Genomic DNA, 13,115 nt, shown 5'->3' on the forward strand with positions numbered 1-13,115 from the left:
AAGTTAGTGAGTTGGCTTAGACAGGAAATGTCACCAGCAGGGGTGGTGGGCTAATGGTGATGGAATGGCAGCCAAAATAGAGAAAGATCCCCAAGAGGATGCCCACTGTGAAGATGGCACAATTAATATCAGCTCATGCACAGGAACGAGGTGGATTTTGACATCGCAGGACCGCGAGGGATGGTGGCGACGCGGGGATGCCGTCAGCTCGCAGCGGGTGCATCGTGGCTAATGTTGATGAAATGGACTTCACAACTATTTCGATTGACTGACATCTGAATTCTAACCATGTTCGGGAAGGCCTTTACATTTGAAATTCGATACAAATAATGTCTAAGCTGAGAAGTAGTTTTGAAAATCAAACTTTTCAAATGTGCACCCCTATCGATATATTGATTGTTTTTACTCGTATGTTAGAGTTGGCCTAGAGTTATACGTTTCTTAAAGTGTCATGCGATACTATACATGATATATGATGTCCATAGCCATAGCAGACAAAGCCTTCTCGAGTCGTACATAATTCTGTACGCACATGTATGCACTAACACTTTGAAAGGTGTAGTTGATCTACTTGAACACATAGGGTATACATATTTAATGAATTAATCAATGCATGACCATTATGTTTGAGTCAGGTTGCAGACATATGCTAAAGCGAATGCTGCATCATCATCATCATGATCATCGGCCGTAATCCATTGCTGGACGAACGTCTCCCCAAGCTGTCGCCAGTCTCACGGTCCTGCAATACCTATAACAGTTCACTTAGCACCTTCACACGAGCTGCGTTTACACCACTTTTGCAAAATGTTTGGTTGCTCGTATTTTATTTCAACGATAACATTGTTCACATACGTGAACAAAGACAAAGACCCCAGTATAGCCGTAACAGACTGTTGGGGGCAAGTGCTGTTAGCAAGCACCTATGAAGCCCGACACGGCACACGAGGGGGTGAGTGGTGGCCGACACCACGCCCGCCCGCCTTTGTTTCTCCAGTGGCGATATTTTGACACGCTGCACCAGGTACTCATTTGAGGCTGAGTCGACCTAGGGGAGGGCCCGGACCGGTTCAGATAATCGTCACTGGTGTTGATTGGCCCTGACCGGGAATTGAACTCGGGTCGCCGTGTTCGTAGCGCGCTAACCGCTACACTACCGTTCCTCACATGAACGCATGCATGCATCCCTCATGCAGTCCAAGGCGAGAACACTTGTCCATCACCCTCATTGTCTCACCGCTCCATCGCACCCGTTGCCCTTTAACCTCTCCTCGCTCGGGGCGTTTAGGAGGGGATGGTGCAGGGAGTCTCATATGCAGCTTCCAGTGAAGCGACAGTCACCGGGGAGCTTGGCAGTGAATGGTACAGCTATGTGAAATTATCGGTGACGAATATTGTGGATCCTATTATCCACGATGTTGTCCATGATTTTGACTCCACTGACACGCGAAAAAATACGGATACTGTAATTAAGACTTGGGGTGAGGTTAACCTGGATATTTTTGCGGATCCTACAACTCCTGCTGATAGGAGTCACGGGGAATAGGGTCGCAGAGGAGTTCTTTCAGATGAGGCTTGTGCGTTTGATTAAATTCTGAGCGAATTTTATACAGTACAGTATCTACGGTGTTGTATAACCATTACATTGCTGTGAATGTGACCGTTTTGTTTTGATGTCAAGCTGTACTTTTTTTCACTGTATTGCTCTGGAGGTTCCTAATGAGGCGGTGTCGGGTACATTTTACTGCGCCTGCTTCCTCTCACTCAGGATTTGGCTTCGTTCCCAGTCGTTACAGCAGCTTGGACAGTCAGGGTTGCTCCCTTCACTCGGAGACTACATCACCTTCCTCTCCCTGCCTCCGGAAACTTGAGCGCTGAATCCTGCGGTGGCGCACGGCTCGCTTCTACCCGGTATGTACCTTCTCGGTTTGGCCGGTGGGCTTTCGCGATGCCACGAGTTGGAACGGTGTCACTCAGCGGTGGGGAACTTTTTCTGTGCCGATGGTGGAATAGGACTTTGAAATACTTGTTGGCGGGCCACAATAATACACACCTTACCGTTGTCCAGTAGTGCTGTCACGCAAAAAGTAACACGTGCCCACCTTTATCGTACTCGTGAGATGCCTGTGCCTGCTTTCCTCTTCCTAACACGTTGATGCCGAGTCGCAGGTCCGAAGCAAACGTGCGGCTCGGGTGCTTGCAATGACGGATAAATTAGTTGTGGGAAGGTGAGAAGTGGTAGCCCTCGTACGACTGTTGAGCCGCATGAAATGAAGTCACAGGATGTATCCGGCCCACAATGTAGGTTCCCCAACCCTACTGAAGTACATGTCAACTTACTTTTCCTGGCTTTGCATTTCCACATCTTCCTGTACGAGTGAAACGCCTCTGATCCAACGCTGGTATGGGGGAGGCCGCTGTGGGCAGATCTGCATTATTCACGTTTGTCCTCGCGTTTTATTCTTATCTGCGTAAAGAAATGTACAAAATGATTAATGATGGCATACATTTTCTGTCACGTCCGGGTTACTCTTATCCGTACTCGGCATGGGTAAAAGGCTTAATGATGTACTGTACTTCCGGGAGAATACTCATGGTCAATTTAGATTAGGTGTAAAGCGACAACAGGATGAGCGGCAAAGATAAGTCATATAAGAGGAGTTTTGATGTAATCACGATTGCAAATCGCTTCATGGAATTGGGGACGATGTTAGTACTGTACATGCTTTCACTCATTCATGCCGTTTCTCGAAGTATTTATTCAAGTGCTGCTCTGGGGGTCTTTATGGACATCTGTGAAAAAAAGAGCTTCATAGCTCATCGGATTTCTCAAGGATAAATTCATTTTTTCTGCTTAGTTTTTTTATCCTTACCACGCACCTCCGATTAGCATAATAGGCTACGTACAGTGTGAAAGAAGTTCAAGATACATACATTCTCATTCTGAGTCAAGGGCTGTTCTTTTACCATGGCACCGAAAATTTGAAGTTTTTTATTTCCTCTCCTCAACCACGTCCCTTTATAACGGACACAAAGGTAATGTTACAGTGATACAGGGAATAACAATACATGCACTGTACAGTTGTTACCATAAACTATGAAAGGAATTGGTCATTCTAGTTTAATTTTCGGTCAAAACTCGTGAGTTTCAAAAGTTATTGGGAGGATGTGGGATGAAGCTCTGAGCACAGTTACAAGCTAAATAGGGGTCTCGCAAGTTAATAACCAAACTATCCAGTTACCATTCTTTATGCAGCGCATTGCACCTACATTTACATGTGTTGTGTGAGAGGATAACCCCGTTGATGCGAGTTTTTTACGAGCAGATGTGAGTTGTCATATTACTACATGAACACTTTCCGACAGCGTTCTTGACACGTTACTTCACGTGACATGAACCTTGTGTGGTGATATTTCATGCATTGTGGGTGCGGTGCAGTATCTTTCAATGTTAAATGATAATTTTAGTCCTTTCAGAGCTGTTTGGGCACTTGCATGTATGTTCAACTTTTCCACAGTACGTAGCCAACCGTGCTAATCGGAGGTGCAGGGGAAGGACAACAAACTAAACACAAAGCCTGTGAGAAACATTTATAATGCACAGTGGTGATGCACGCATAGGGCTATGTGACTGGGCTTCATGTAACATTATAGAAACAATGTGTATTTCCGTTGAGAAAAGTGTGTTTTTACATCACATAAGCAGTTCTTTGATGACTTTCAGATGCGCTTCTGTGGCTGTCTGGAACGCTCTTCCTTCCGATATTAGGAAGCCACTGGAGCTTATACACTTTTAAATCTAGATTGATAACTAATTAGAACTGCTTTTTGTGTTCAGTTTGTTGTAGCACGAAGTTCAACGTACATACATGAAAGAGCCCAGGCTTGTGAAAACCACAGCAAGAAAATTTGAAAAGAGTGGCGGTTTTTTTTCGTGAGAATTTTATTGTTTTATATTTTTATTATTTTTTTGTTTCCCTTCTACGTGACTTTACCGAAAGAACCAAGAATATGCATGGTACATGTATCGAATGGCACGTGCAAATATCAACGTTCTTCAGTTTGTGTATGTAGTATGTAATGCTTTAATGTGACCCCCTCCAGCCACTTGAGTCCGCTTCGTGTTAACTGCAGCGTTGAAAAATTAACGGCATCGAATCCTGACCCAATCTAGCGACAATTCATTGAATTTTGGTTATGAATGTGGATAATGGGATACATGTTTTTCCACTTCCTGGCGACTGCCCTAATCCACAGATAATTCTCGATAACAGTAAGAATTGATAATGAGATTAAAATATTTTTCCGCAGATCAATTTGAATGCTTGGAAAACAGGAATACTGGACAGTGTTGGTTAATAGGAGGACAGAGAAGGGGATAGTCACTTTTGTTTGCATTCACCTCAATCTAAGAGTGGTATCTGGTAAATGTATATGAAAAATAATTCAAAAATTGTCACTAGTGTTTCATTATCCAATTATTTTTTTGGCTTGGATCCGAGTGGTGGAGTGACACAGTAAAATTTTGTTTCAATCTTATCGCATTGCCTTCTCACGCCGCTTTAATACGCTCAGGCCCTCTGCCCAATATGCTTCGCATAATTAACATCAATCAACGCATGTATATCATTCTCAAACTGGTATTACATGTTGTAATTCTGTCTGGGGTCCCATATGCCAGTCTTGGAATCTATCTGAATTCATAGCATTTCTAATGAAGTGACGTTTAATAAGAGTGCTATTGTGGCGTGATGGCTTAGAGGCTCAGATTTTTTTCTTCATCTGGTTGTGAAAATCTAAACCAATTTGCATATGGAAAAATGTGTTAAATTAAAGCTTATATTTGTGTTTCAGACGTTTGTACAAGCATAAGAATAGAGACTTATGGCAACGATTTAGCTTCTCACGAGCAGGATTTATATACAGTGCTGCGCTGTGTTTAGATGTACACTGGTCCATCGCGGGTTTGTGATTTGGAGACATTAATACAATAACTGCCTGTGTGAAAACACAATTGGTGTATTCAGGTTTCTCCCATAATAAAGGTGATAACATTAGGGTCTAACATGGTTCACTTGACAGTCGACTATCAGCACTACTGTATGTGTGCATGCATATGTATTTTTATTGGTTTATCCATTATTTATGTGCATATGCATCAGTAATACGCGAGCGCAGCATCTAATTACTCATTCTGTATTTCGTATACCTCAAGCCACCTTACATACAGGATAACTATTCTCCATCGTGATGTGAATCCTATTATTCATGGGGTCATTTGTGATTCTATGCCACTTGTCCATAGGAAAAGCCACGAGTTTTTTGTGGTTTCTTTTTAAAACTAGCACTGTGGATTAAAGGAGTTTAAATGGGTGATGAAGCTCCTGTGGATAATGAGTCGTGGCTAAGATGACTTCTCTCACACCATTTTTTATTTCCCAGGTTCACACCCTTACAGCGAGAGCAAAGGTGAACAATGGGGAGTTGCATTGTTTCCTTAAGCCCAACAGAGTTGGAGTTGAGATGCATCTCAACTCGGAAATTAGTTTGAAAGTCTTGATACTTCCACTGAGAAGGAGTGACCCTTTTGGCCATAAGAATTGCCAATCCAGAACATCTCTGATTCCACCTTGGAAACATCAATACAAAGTGTAGTGCAGTGTAACGTGAACTTTGCGTAAACACGAACGGGAAAACTCAAAGGAGATTTAATGGTGGTAATTATGGAACGTTTGACAGGAGGGGATGTGTTTGATATAATCCAATTAAGCACTTGAGTTCTCACCTGGTTAAACAAAATCAATTTGTTGGAAGGGAGCACCTAAGGCCCTGTCGTGAGGGTATTTTGGCCTAGTCTTCCACACTGACCAAACGTCTTGGAAGAGGTCAGAGTACCCACACTTTACCCCTTTATACTTGGCCTACCAATCATGTTGCGCGGTGGACAGATGTGGGGGATTTGAGAAATTTGCCCACTTTGATAACTGCTGTGCGGGGAGATTGAATCAGCAATGTCCGGATTTATTTATTCTGGGTTTCGCCCAGCGTGTTAACAATTACCGGACTAGAGCATCCCAAGCTACACTATTTCATTTACGATTAATGGAGAAGTCTGTCATAAAAAAAAAACTAGCCATAGCACACCGTACATAGCCTCTCTGCCACCAACATTTCTCTGCTTTTCATTTCAACTACAGTAAGTACTTTTAATCTACAATAAATTGAACCAATAAAATGGCCACATACTAAACTGTGTGTGATGGCATTGTTGGCTGATCATTGCATGAACGTTAAAGGGTAATGAATGCGGTTAACATAAATTGACCCAGATATATAATTATACACTATGTTCAGTTTATACAATGAACAGACCGAAGGAAATTCTTTTGCAGCATTGGGAATTCGAGGCCACATACCTTTGTAAATTGTAAGAATTTCTGAACCGGATTTGTTCTCCATTGATGCCGAACCAACTTGCATATATTTGTGTTTGTCACTATAGAATATTTGTGTTTCTTGTATGTTGTTTTAAAATAACAGTTTATTGAAAACTAGGGGGGCATGTAAAGTAGGGTGTATCTTATAATATAATGCGTGAGATGAAACTTGGAACTGGTTACAACAAAACTTTTCTAATTCTGGTAAGACTACAATATCTTACGGAAAACTATTCTAACCACCTTCTGGAAGATCGCGCTCTATATGACCGTATATTTTGAATTATAAAACACTTTTCTCTGACACTTCACTCTTATATTTCATAACTTAATATTTTACACCTTTGTTGCCCAGTTTTTTGGATATCGTATATTTCAGGAAAAAAAAATCATTTTTCAAAATGACCCCAAAAGTTTGGGGTGTGTCTTACCCCTCCAGCTGTCTTATAATCCGGATAATGCATGCTCTTCCACGTCTTGTTTTATTGCTTATCAGCTCGGGGTCTGTGGTTCAATTCAAGAGCAAGGCCTAATTGTGCAGTTCACAAAATGCATTTAGAGGCAACTCCCAGCTATATACACAGCTCAGGCTATTCCTTGTTCATCAGTTGTTGTGTAGTAGTGGGGGCCTCTATACGTCTGTAAGTGCATGGCAGTGCATGAACGATTCATAAGCCTAAAGGCATTTCCACTCTGGCAGTAGCAGCGACATCTTCTGTGATAACAATGATTGGGGAAATTCCGTTTTTTTTTTCTTTTGTGGTGTGAATGTTTTAACTTTTCAAAAAGGTCATGTCTACTCGGGGTTTAAAAAATAGTCCCACCACCTTCCCCCAGCCCCTCTCAAGATATTCGACACATTTTTGGGATTCGGTGTCACAATTTGATTTGGCAATACAATTTTTTAAACATCTCCGTGAATGTAGTTGTCACATGACCTATTACACATGACGTATAGGCATAAAAAAGTCAATTTTTAAACGTGATTTGCTGCACGAACGTTTGTCTTTCAAGTCAATATTAATTGTCAAATCAATGCATCATTACATCCATAATGGTTACTACTGCATTAGGTTAATTTTCAAACTTGCTCAAGCATCTCCCTGAAATACTATTTCCCTCTGTCGAGCCATTCACTTACATTTGTCTAATGTACGTAACATTTACTTTGCAGAATAGTGCTTATGCAGATAGTTGAGAACTCAAATAGTGCAATGCTTTTTTTTGCATCTACTTTACATTCCTCGGTGATTTTTTTTTTAATATTTTGGGAAAGACAACTTAAAGAAAAAAGAAATGCACGATGTGTTGTAAATGAATACTCTGGTCGTGTAATGATGGGCCAACTGACGTGGATTTTTGAGGCATTATTGCTGAGCAAATTGAACTGTGCCCCCTCACATCCGATGCTTGATGGACGGAGGGCAACTTTGACCCTGATGTGGTGTCAGTGGCGATTATTACAGAGTGTGTGCGTGGGAGAATCATCGTACGGCGTTTTTTCTGACACGTTTACAAACTCGGCCTTGGCTGGCACCGCCGCCGTCCATCTACGTAATGAGGCGGTGAGGCGACGTCAAAAATGACTCGCACCCGCGACAAATATGCGAGGCTCGGTAGCTCTTCATGCACTTTCGCACTTGAACTGCGCCAATGTCGTGGGATGCATCGCTTTGTGGGATTGCTCACTGTGCAATGTGCATGTCGTGGGAACATAATACAACTGTATTGCTGTCCTGTTGAATTCTTGATTAGGTGTCTGGCTTGAGTCAGAACCATAGCCAACTGTATTTGAATAAAAAAAACTAAGAAAGACCCGGAGTTAAAAACGGAGACACGGTGAGAAGAGAGAAGCAAGACAAACGAATGGAGAGGATTACGGTACAAAGAACGAGAGAGTATCGAGAGTTTAACACGTAGGCTTACGCGATCTCACTCAAAAACCTCTATTATGGAGAGTAATGAGAGATGGTGAGAGAAACAACAGGGACAGGTGGGGAGTGGAACACACAAAGGGAAGGGAAAGTATGAAAACAAAGAGCAAAAAAACATCAACATAAAAACAACAGCAGATGGAGAGAAGAGAAAGAAAGATGATGAGAAAACGGCCAAAATAAATTAGAAAAATAACAAGAGACAAGAGGCCACAACAAAACAGGGAGCGACAACATGGAGAGACAGGTCTTGTCCCAGCAATAGGAATGTCGAATTTTCACTACTGGCTCAAGGGATGCAAGTGAATAACCACCAACTCGCACTCATTTGTGTAGGTTGTTAACTCTGGGATCCCTGATGCTACTTAGCATGGTCCCATGCATTCACTTGTAATGCGGATTATTAAGGATAAGAAATATGTTTAATTTCAGCCATGTGAGAAGCAGCCGATGAACCTTCTTCTGTACTACAGATCTCGTGTAGTTATTCTTGGTGAGACGGAGGCAAGTGCCCTGAGCTGTGTGCACTTGGCTACGGGACAAAACACCGCATAAAAAAAAAATCTGAAATGGGTGACATCATCACCCGTTATTTATATCTGTATTGTTTCGGGGAAATGTCCCACTCTCTTATTTCTCCTGAGAGGTAGAGAGATCCATGGACAAAATTACCAGTCACTCGAGTGTAATATCAAAAATAACTACGTACTCGGTGTGATGGTTTAGCTAGCGCAGTAGACTTGTGATCCAGAGGTCGCCATTTCAATTCGATCTCCTGGAGCGGCAATTCTAAAAATGGACATACGTTTCTAACCCCCCCCACCTCTACTGCTGGTCATTGTCATTGTCCTTCCAGCACCATAGATCGCTCGCTTGCGTGTAGAGGAACCTTCCTTTGTAAATGTTCACGTGCAGTCCTGCAGTTTATTTTGCTCACGCCGCTGCTGGTTGGAGAGGGAGCTCGGGAGGGTGCTTTAGCCTACTCGTTCACGCTGGCCAAACGATTTGGAAGGGGTGGCAGTACCCACGCTCTACCCCACCACAGCGCGACCTGCCGATCGATCAGCGGTGGCCTACGACCAATTCAGACTGCTGCTAATAAGCAACACCACTCTTTATCTGTGATGGTCAGGGAAACACATCTTTGTGAATTAGCACATTTGTGTAAGGTTCAGAATTAAAATTCTGTTGTCAGTTTTCCACCTCTTCCAGAGTAAAATTTGCTGATGAATGAGGATAATGGGATAGAATAACATTGCCTGCTATCCACACTTCTCAGTAACACATTCGTCACCTTGCTATCCAAGACAGATATTTGTAAGTAGGGACAATTAAGAGGTTGGGTAGAGATGAGGATAATGGATCCTGATTTTTGTTTACTTGACACTTTCCCAGCGCAATGTAATGAACGAGGACCATTGTCCCAAAACATCACCTTATTGCTTCATATTTTAATGACAATTGTGTTGATTTTTGAAATGTATCAATTGGGTTTGTGCACCACTGAGCACACGCAGCAGCATCACCAAATAATCTATTTATGTTTTTATCTTAGTTAAAATAACTACGGAACCGTATCGGCATTGCTTCCCGCCTTCCCCGCCCCCCCCGTTTTATAATTCGGGGTCTTGCTTCACATTTAGGATCGGTGACGAAGAGAAATTCGCCGTGCACCCAAAACGCACGCTGCACAGTCCAGACCCCCGTGGGGAGACACATACAGATGTTTGCTTCATCCTTCGCAGCCCACTCTGTCGACGGTTATTGAGATTTGATGGACCCGGCCTCTGGAAATAGATTATCTAGATGCAACGTTGCTGTAATTGCAGGCATACTGAACTGCAGTGTCTGCCGCAGCTATATATGTGTACGGTCGTAATAATTGCGGTGATGATATTCCAGGACGGTGTTTCTCCTTGCTTCGGCATACAGTGCTTCTAAAAGGGCTCTCTGTTAATGCTCTTTGGTTCTTTAGGTAAAGTCATGTAGATAGAAAGATGATAAAAATTCACTTTTCACTTTGTTCAATTGCTTTGTCTCCTCTTTTCACATCCTATTTTTATGGATTGCCTTTGCACATCACCGTCTCCCCCTGCTGCAGCGCAAGCTTCCTTCACACTCGTGATGGTCGCAGTGACCGTTAATCCAAACGTAACCGAGGGAATTATCCATACTCTTTGGTTTTATTCGGTAAAATATACCTACGTGACTTTACCGAATAAAACCAAAGAGTATGGATCCTTGCAGTCACGAAAGCTTCAAATCTAGAATTGGAATGATCCTTTTTTTGTTGCCAAAATACAAAATGACGAGCTAATATTTTTTATTTACCCAGTTTACTGCAATTAGTATCACAAAAAAAACTATTTGAGAGCATGTTTGAATGCATTAACATCGAGGGATACGTTGGTTGCAGTTGTCATGAGTGAGAAGCTGTCTGTCATTCAGCCACTCGGAGGTCAGGTTTATTAGGCCATCAATCGTACGAGACACCCACGTTCAGGGCAATGCATTATCTTTGTGGCAGCATAACTCATCAATTTTTTAAATAAAAATTGCCGTAACTCGCTTCGGCTTTCTACAGGCACGTGGACAGCGGATTAAAAAATATTCATAACAATATTCAACCAGGGAAGACCACTGAGCTATGTGGCTTTTAACAACCAACCTTGTCGCCTTATTTTCGTCCGACGTTTCTCTCTTGGCGTTGTCTGGGTATTGCTGTAGGGATGGTGTAGACGGAACGGAGACTCGGGAGGAGCCATGAGCGAGACGTGGTGGTTTCTGGTTGGTGCAGGCGGCACGAGGCACCGGCTGCCACGTGAGCTCATCTTCGCTGGACGGGAGGACTGCGAGCTCGTGTTGCACGTAAGCACGCACGCGCCACACTGCCCACGGGCATCCTTTTGGCCAAATTAGCACCTGCCACGTTGTTATGTATATGTATGTTGAAATTTTTTCACACCGTATGTAGCCAAACGTGCTAAATCGGAGTGCGATCAGTCGGTCCATATCTTCAAATCTGATGTGTTTTCGGATTGTTACCGCATGGTAATCGCTGCTGGAAAGCGAACGAAGTTTATACAGTGAGGGAAAAAAGTATTTGATCCCCTGCTGATTTTGTACGATTGCCCACTGACAAAGAAATGATCAGTCTATAATTTTAATGGTAGGTTTATTTGAACAGTGAGAGACAGAATAACAATAACAAAATCCAGAAAAACGCATGCAAAAAATTTAATAAATTGATTTGCATTTTAATGAGGGAAATAAGTATTTGACCCCCTCTCAATCAGAAAGATTTCTGGCTCCCAGGTGTCTTTTATCCAGGTAACGAGCTGAGATTAGGAGCACACTCTTAAAGGGAGTGCTCCTAATCTCAGCTTGTTACCTGTATAAAAGACACCTGTCCACAAGCAATCAATCAATCAGATTCCAAACTCTCCACCATGGCCAAGACCAAAGAGCTCTCCAAGGATGTCAGGGACAAGATGGTAGACCTACACAAGGCTGTAATGGGCTACAAGACCATTGCCAAGCAGCTTGGTGAGAAAGTGACAAGAGTTGGTGCGATTATTCGCAAATGGAAGAAACACAAAAGAACTGTCAATCTCCCTCGGCCTGGGGCTCCATGCAAGATCTCACATCGTGGAGTTGCAATGATCGTTAGAATGGTCAGGAATCAGCCCAGAACTACATGGGAGGATCTTGTCAATGATCTCAAGGCAGCTGGGACCATAGTTACCAAGAAAACAATTGGTAACACACTACACCGTGAAGGACTGAAATCCTGCAGCGCCCGCAAGGTCCCCCTGCTCAAGAAAGCACATATACATGCCCGTCTGAAGTTTGCGAATGAACATCTGAATGATTCAGAGGACTACCGGGTGAAAGTGTTGTGGTCAGATGAGACCAAAATGGAGCTCTTTGGCATCAATTCAACTTGCCGTGTTTGGAGGAGGAATGCTGCCTATGACCCCAAGAACACCATCCCCACCGTCAAACATGGAGGTGGAAACATTATGCTTTGGGGGTGTTTTTCTGCTAAGGGGACAGGACAACTTCACCGCATCAAAGGGACGATGGACGGGGCCATGTACCGTCAAATCTTGGGTGAGAACCTCCTTCCCTCAGCCAGGGCATTGAAAATGGGTCGTGGATGGGTATTCCAGCATGACAATGACCCAAAACACACCGCCAAGGCAACAATGGAGTTGCTCAAGAAGAATCACAATAAGGTCCTGGAGTGGCCTAGCCAGTCTCCAGACCTTAATCCCATAGAAAATCTGTGGCGGGAGCTGAAGGTTCGAGTTGCCAAACGTCAGTCTCGAAACCTTAATGACTTGGAGAAGATCTGCAAAGAGGAGTGGGACAACATCCATCCTGAGATGTGTGCAAACCTGATGGCCAACTACAAGAAACGTCTGACCTCTGTGATTGGCAACAAGGGTTTTGCCACCAAGTACTAAGTCATGTTTTGCAGAGGGGTCAAATACTTATTTATCTCATTAAAATGCAAATCAATTTATAACATTTTTGACATGCGTTTTTCTGGATTTTTGTTGTTGTTATTCTGTCTCTCACTGTTCAAATAAACCTACCATTAAAATTATAGACTGATCATTTATTTGTCAGTGGGCAAACGTACAAAATCAGCAAGGGATCAAATACTTTTTCCCTCACTGTACATATACACATTACAGGACACCGCGAAATCCCATGCAGCTGAATTGCAGTCGTTTAA

At 42.9% G+C, this 13,115-nt stretch overlaps 1 protein-coding gene across 5 annotated transcripts in view; it reads left to right on the forward strand.

The window, feature by feature from the left end:
* The window catches only part of LOC116947890 (centrosomal protein of 170 kDa-like), an 88,853-nt gene that overhangs the window by 5,407 nt on the left and 70,331 nt on the right, over positions 1-13,115 (forward strand). For 4 of the 5 annotated variants that reach the window (XM_076071141.1, XM_076071139.1, XM_076071143.1 and 1 more), the window contains exons 2-3: positions 1,769-1,911; positions 11,099-11,239. In XM_076071141.1, coding sequence (XP_075927256.1) covers positions 11,135-11,239 — 105 coding nt within the window. In that variant the 5' untranslated portion in view covers positions 1,769-1,911; positions 11,099-11,134. The remainder of the gene's footprint in view (positions 1-1,768; positions 1,912-11,098; positions 11,240-13,115) is intronic. The other variant, XM_076071140.1, reaches the window with a different exon arrangement.

This window comes from Petromyzon marinus, chromosome 31, assembly GCF_048934315.1.
Source record: "Petromyzon marinus isolate PM22_M1 ecotype Great Lakes invasive population chromosome 31, UKy_Petmar_22M1.pri1.0, whole genome shotgun sequence".
In the NCBI taxonomy this organism is placed as follows: Eukaryota; Metazoa; Chordata; class Hyperoartia; order Petromyzontiformes; family Petromyzontidae; genus Petromyzon; species Petromyzon marinus.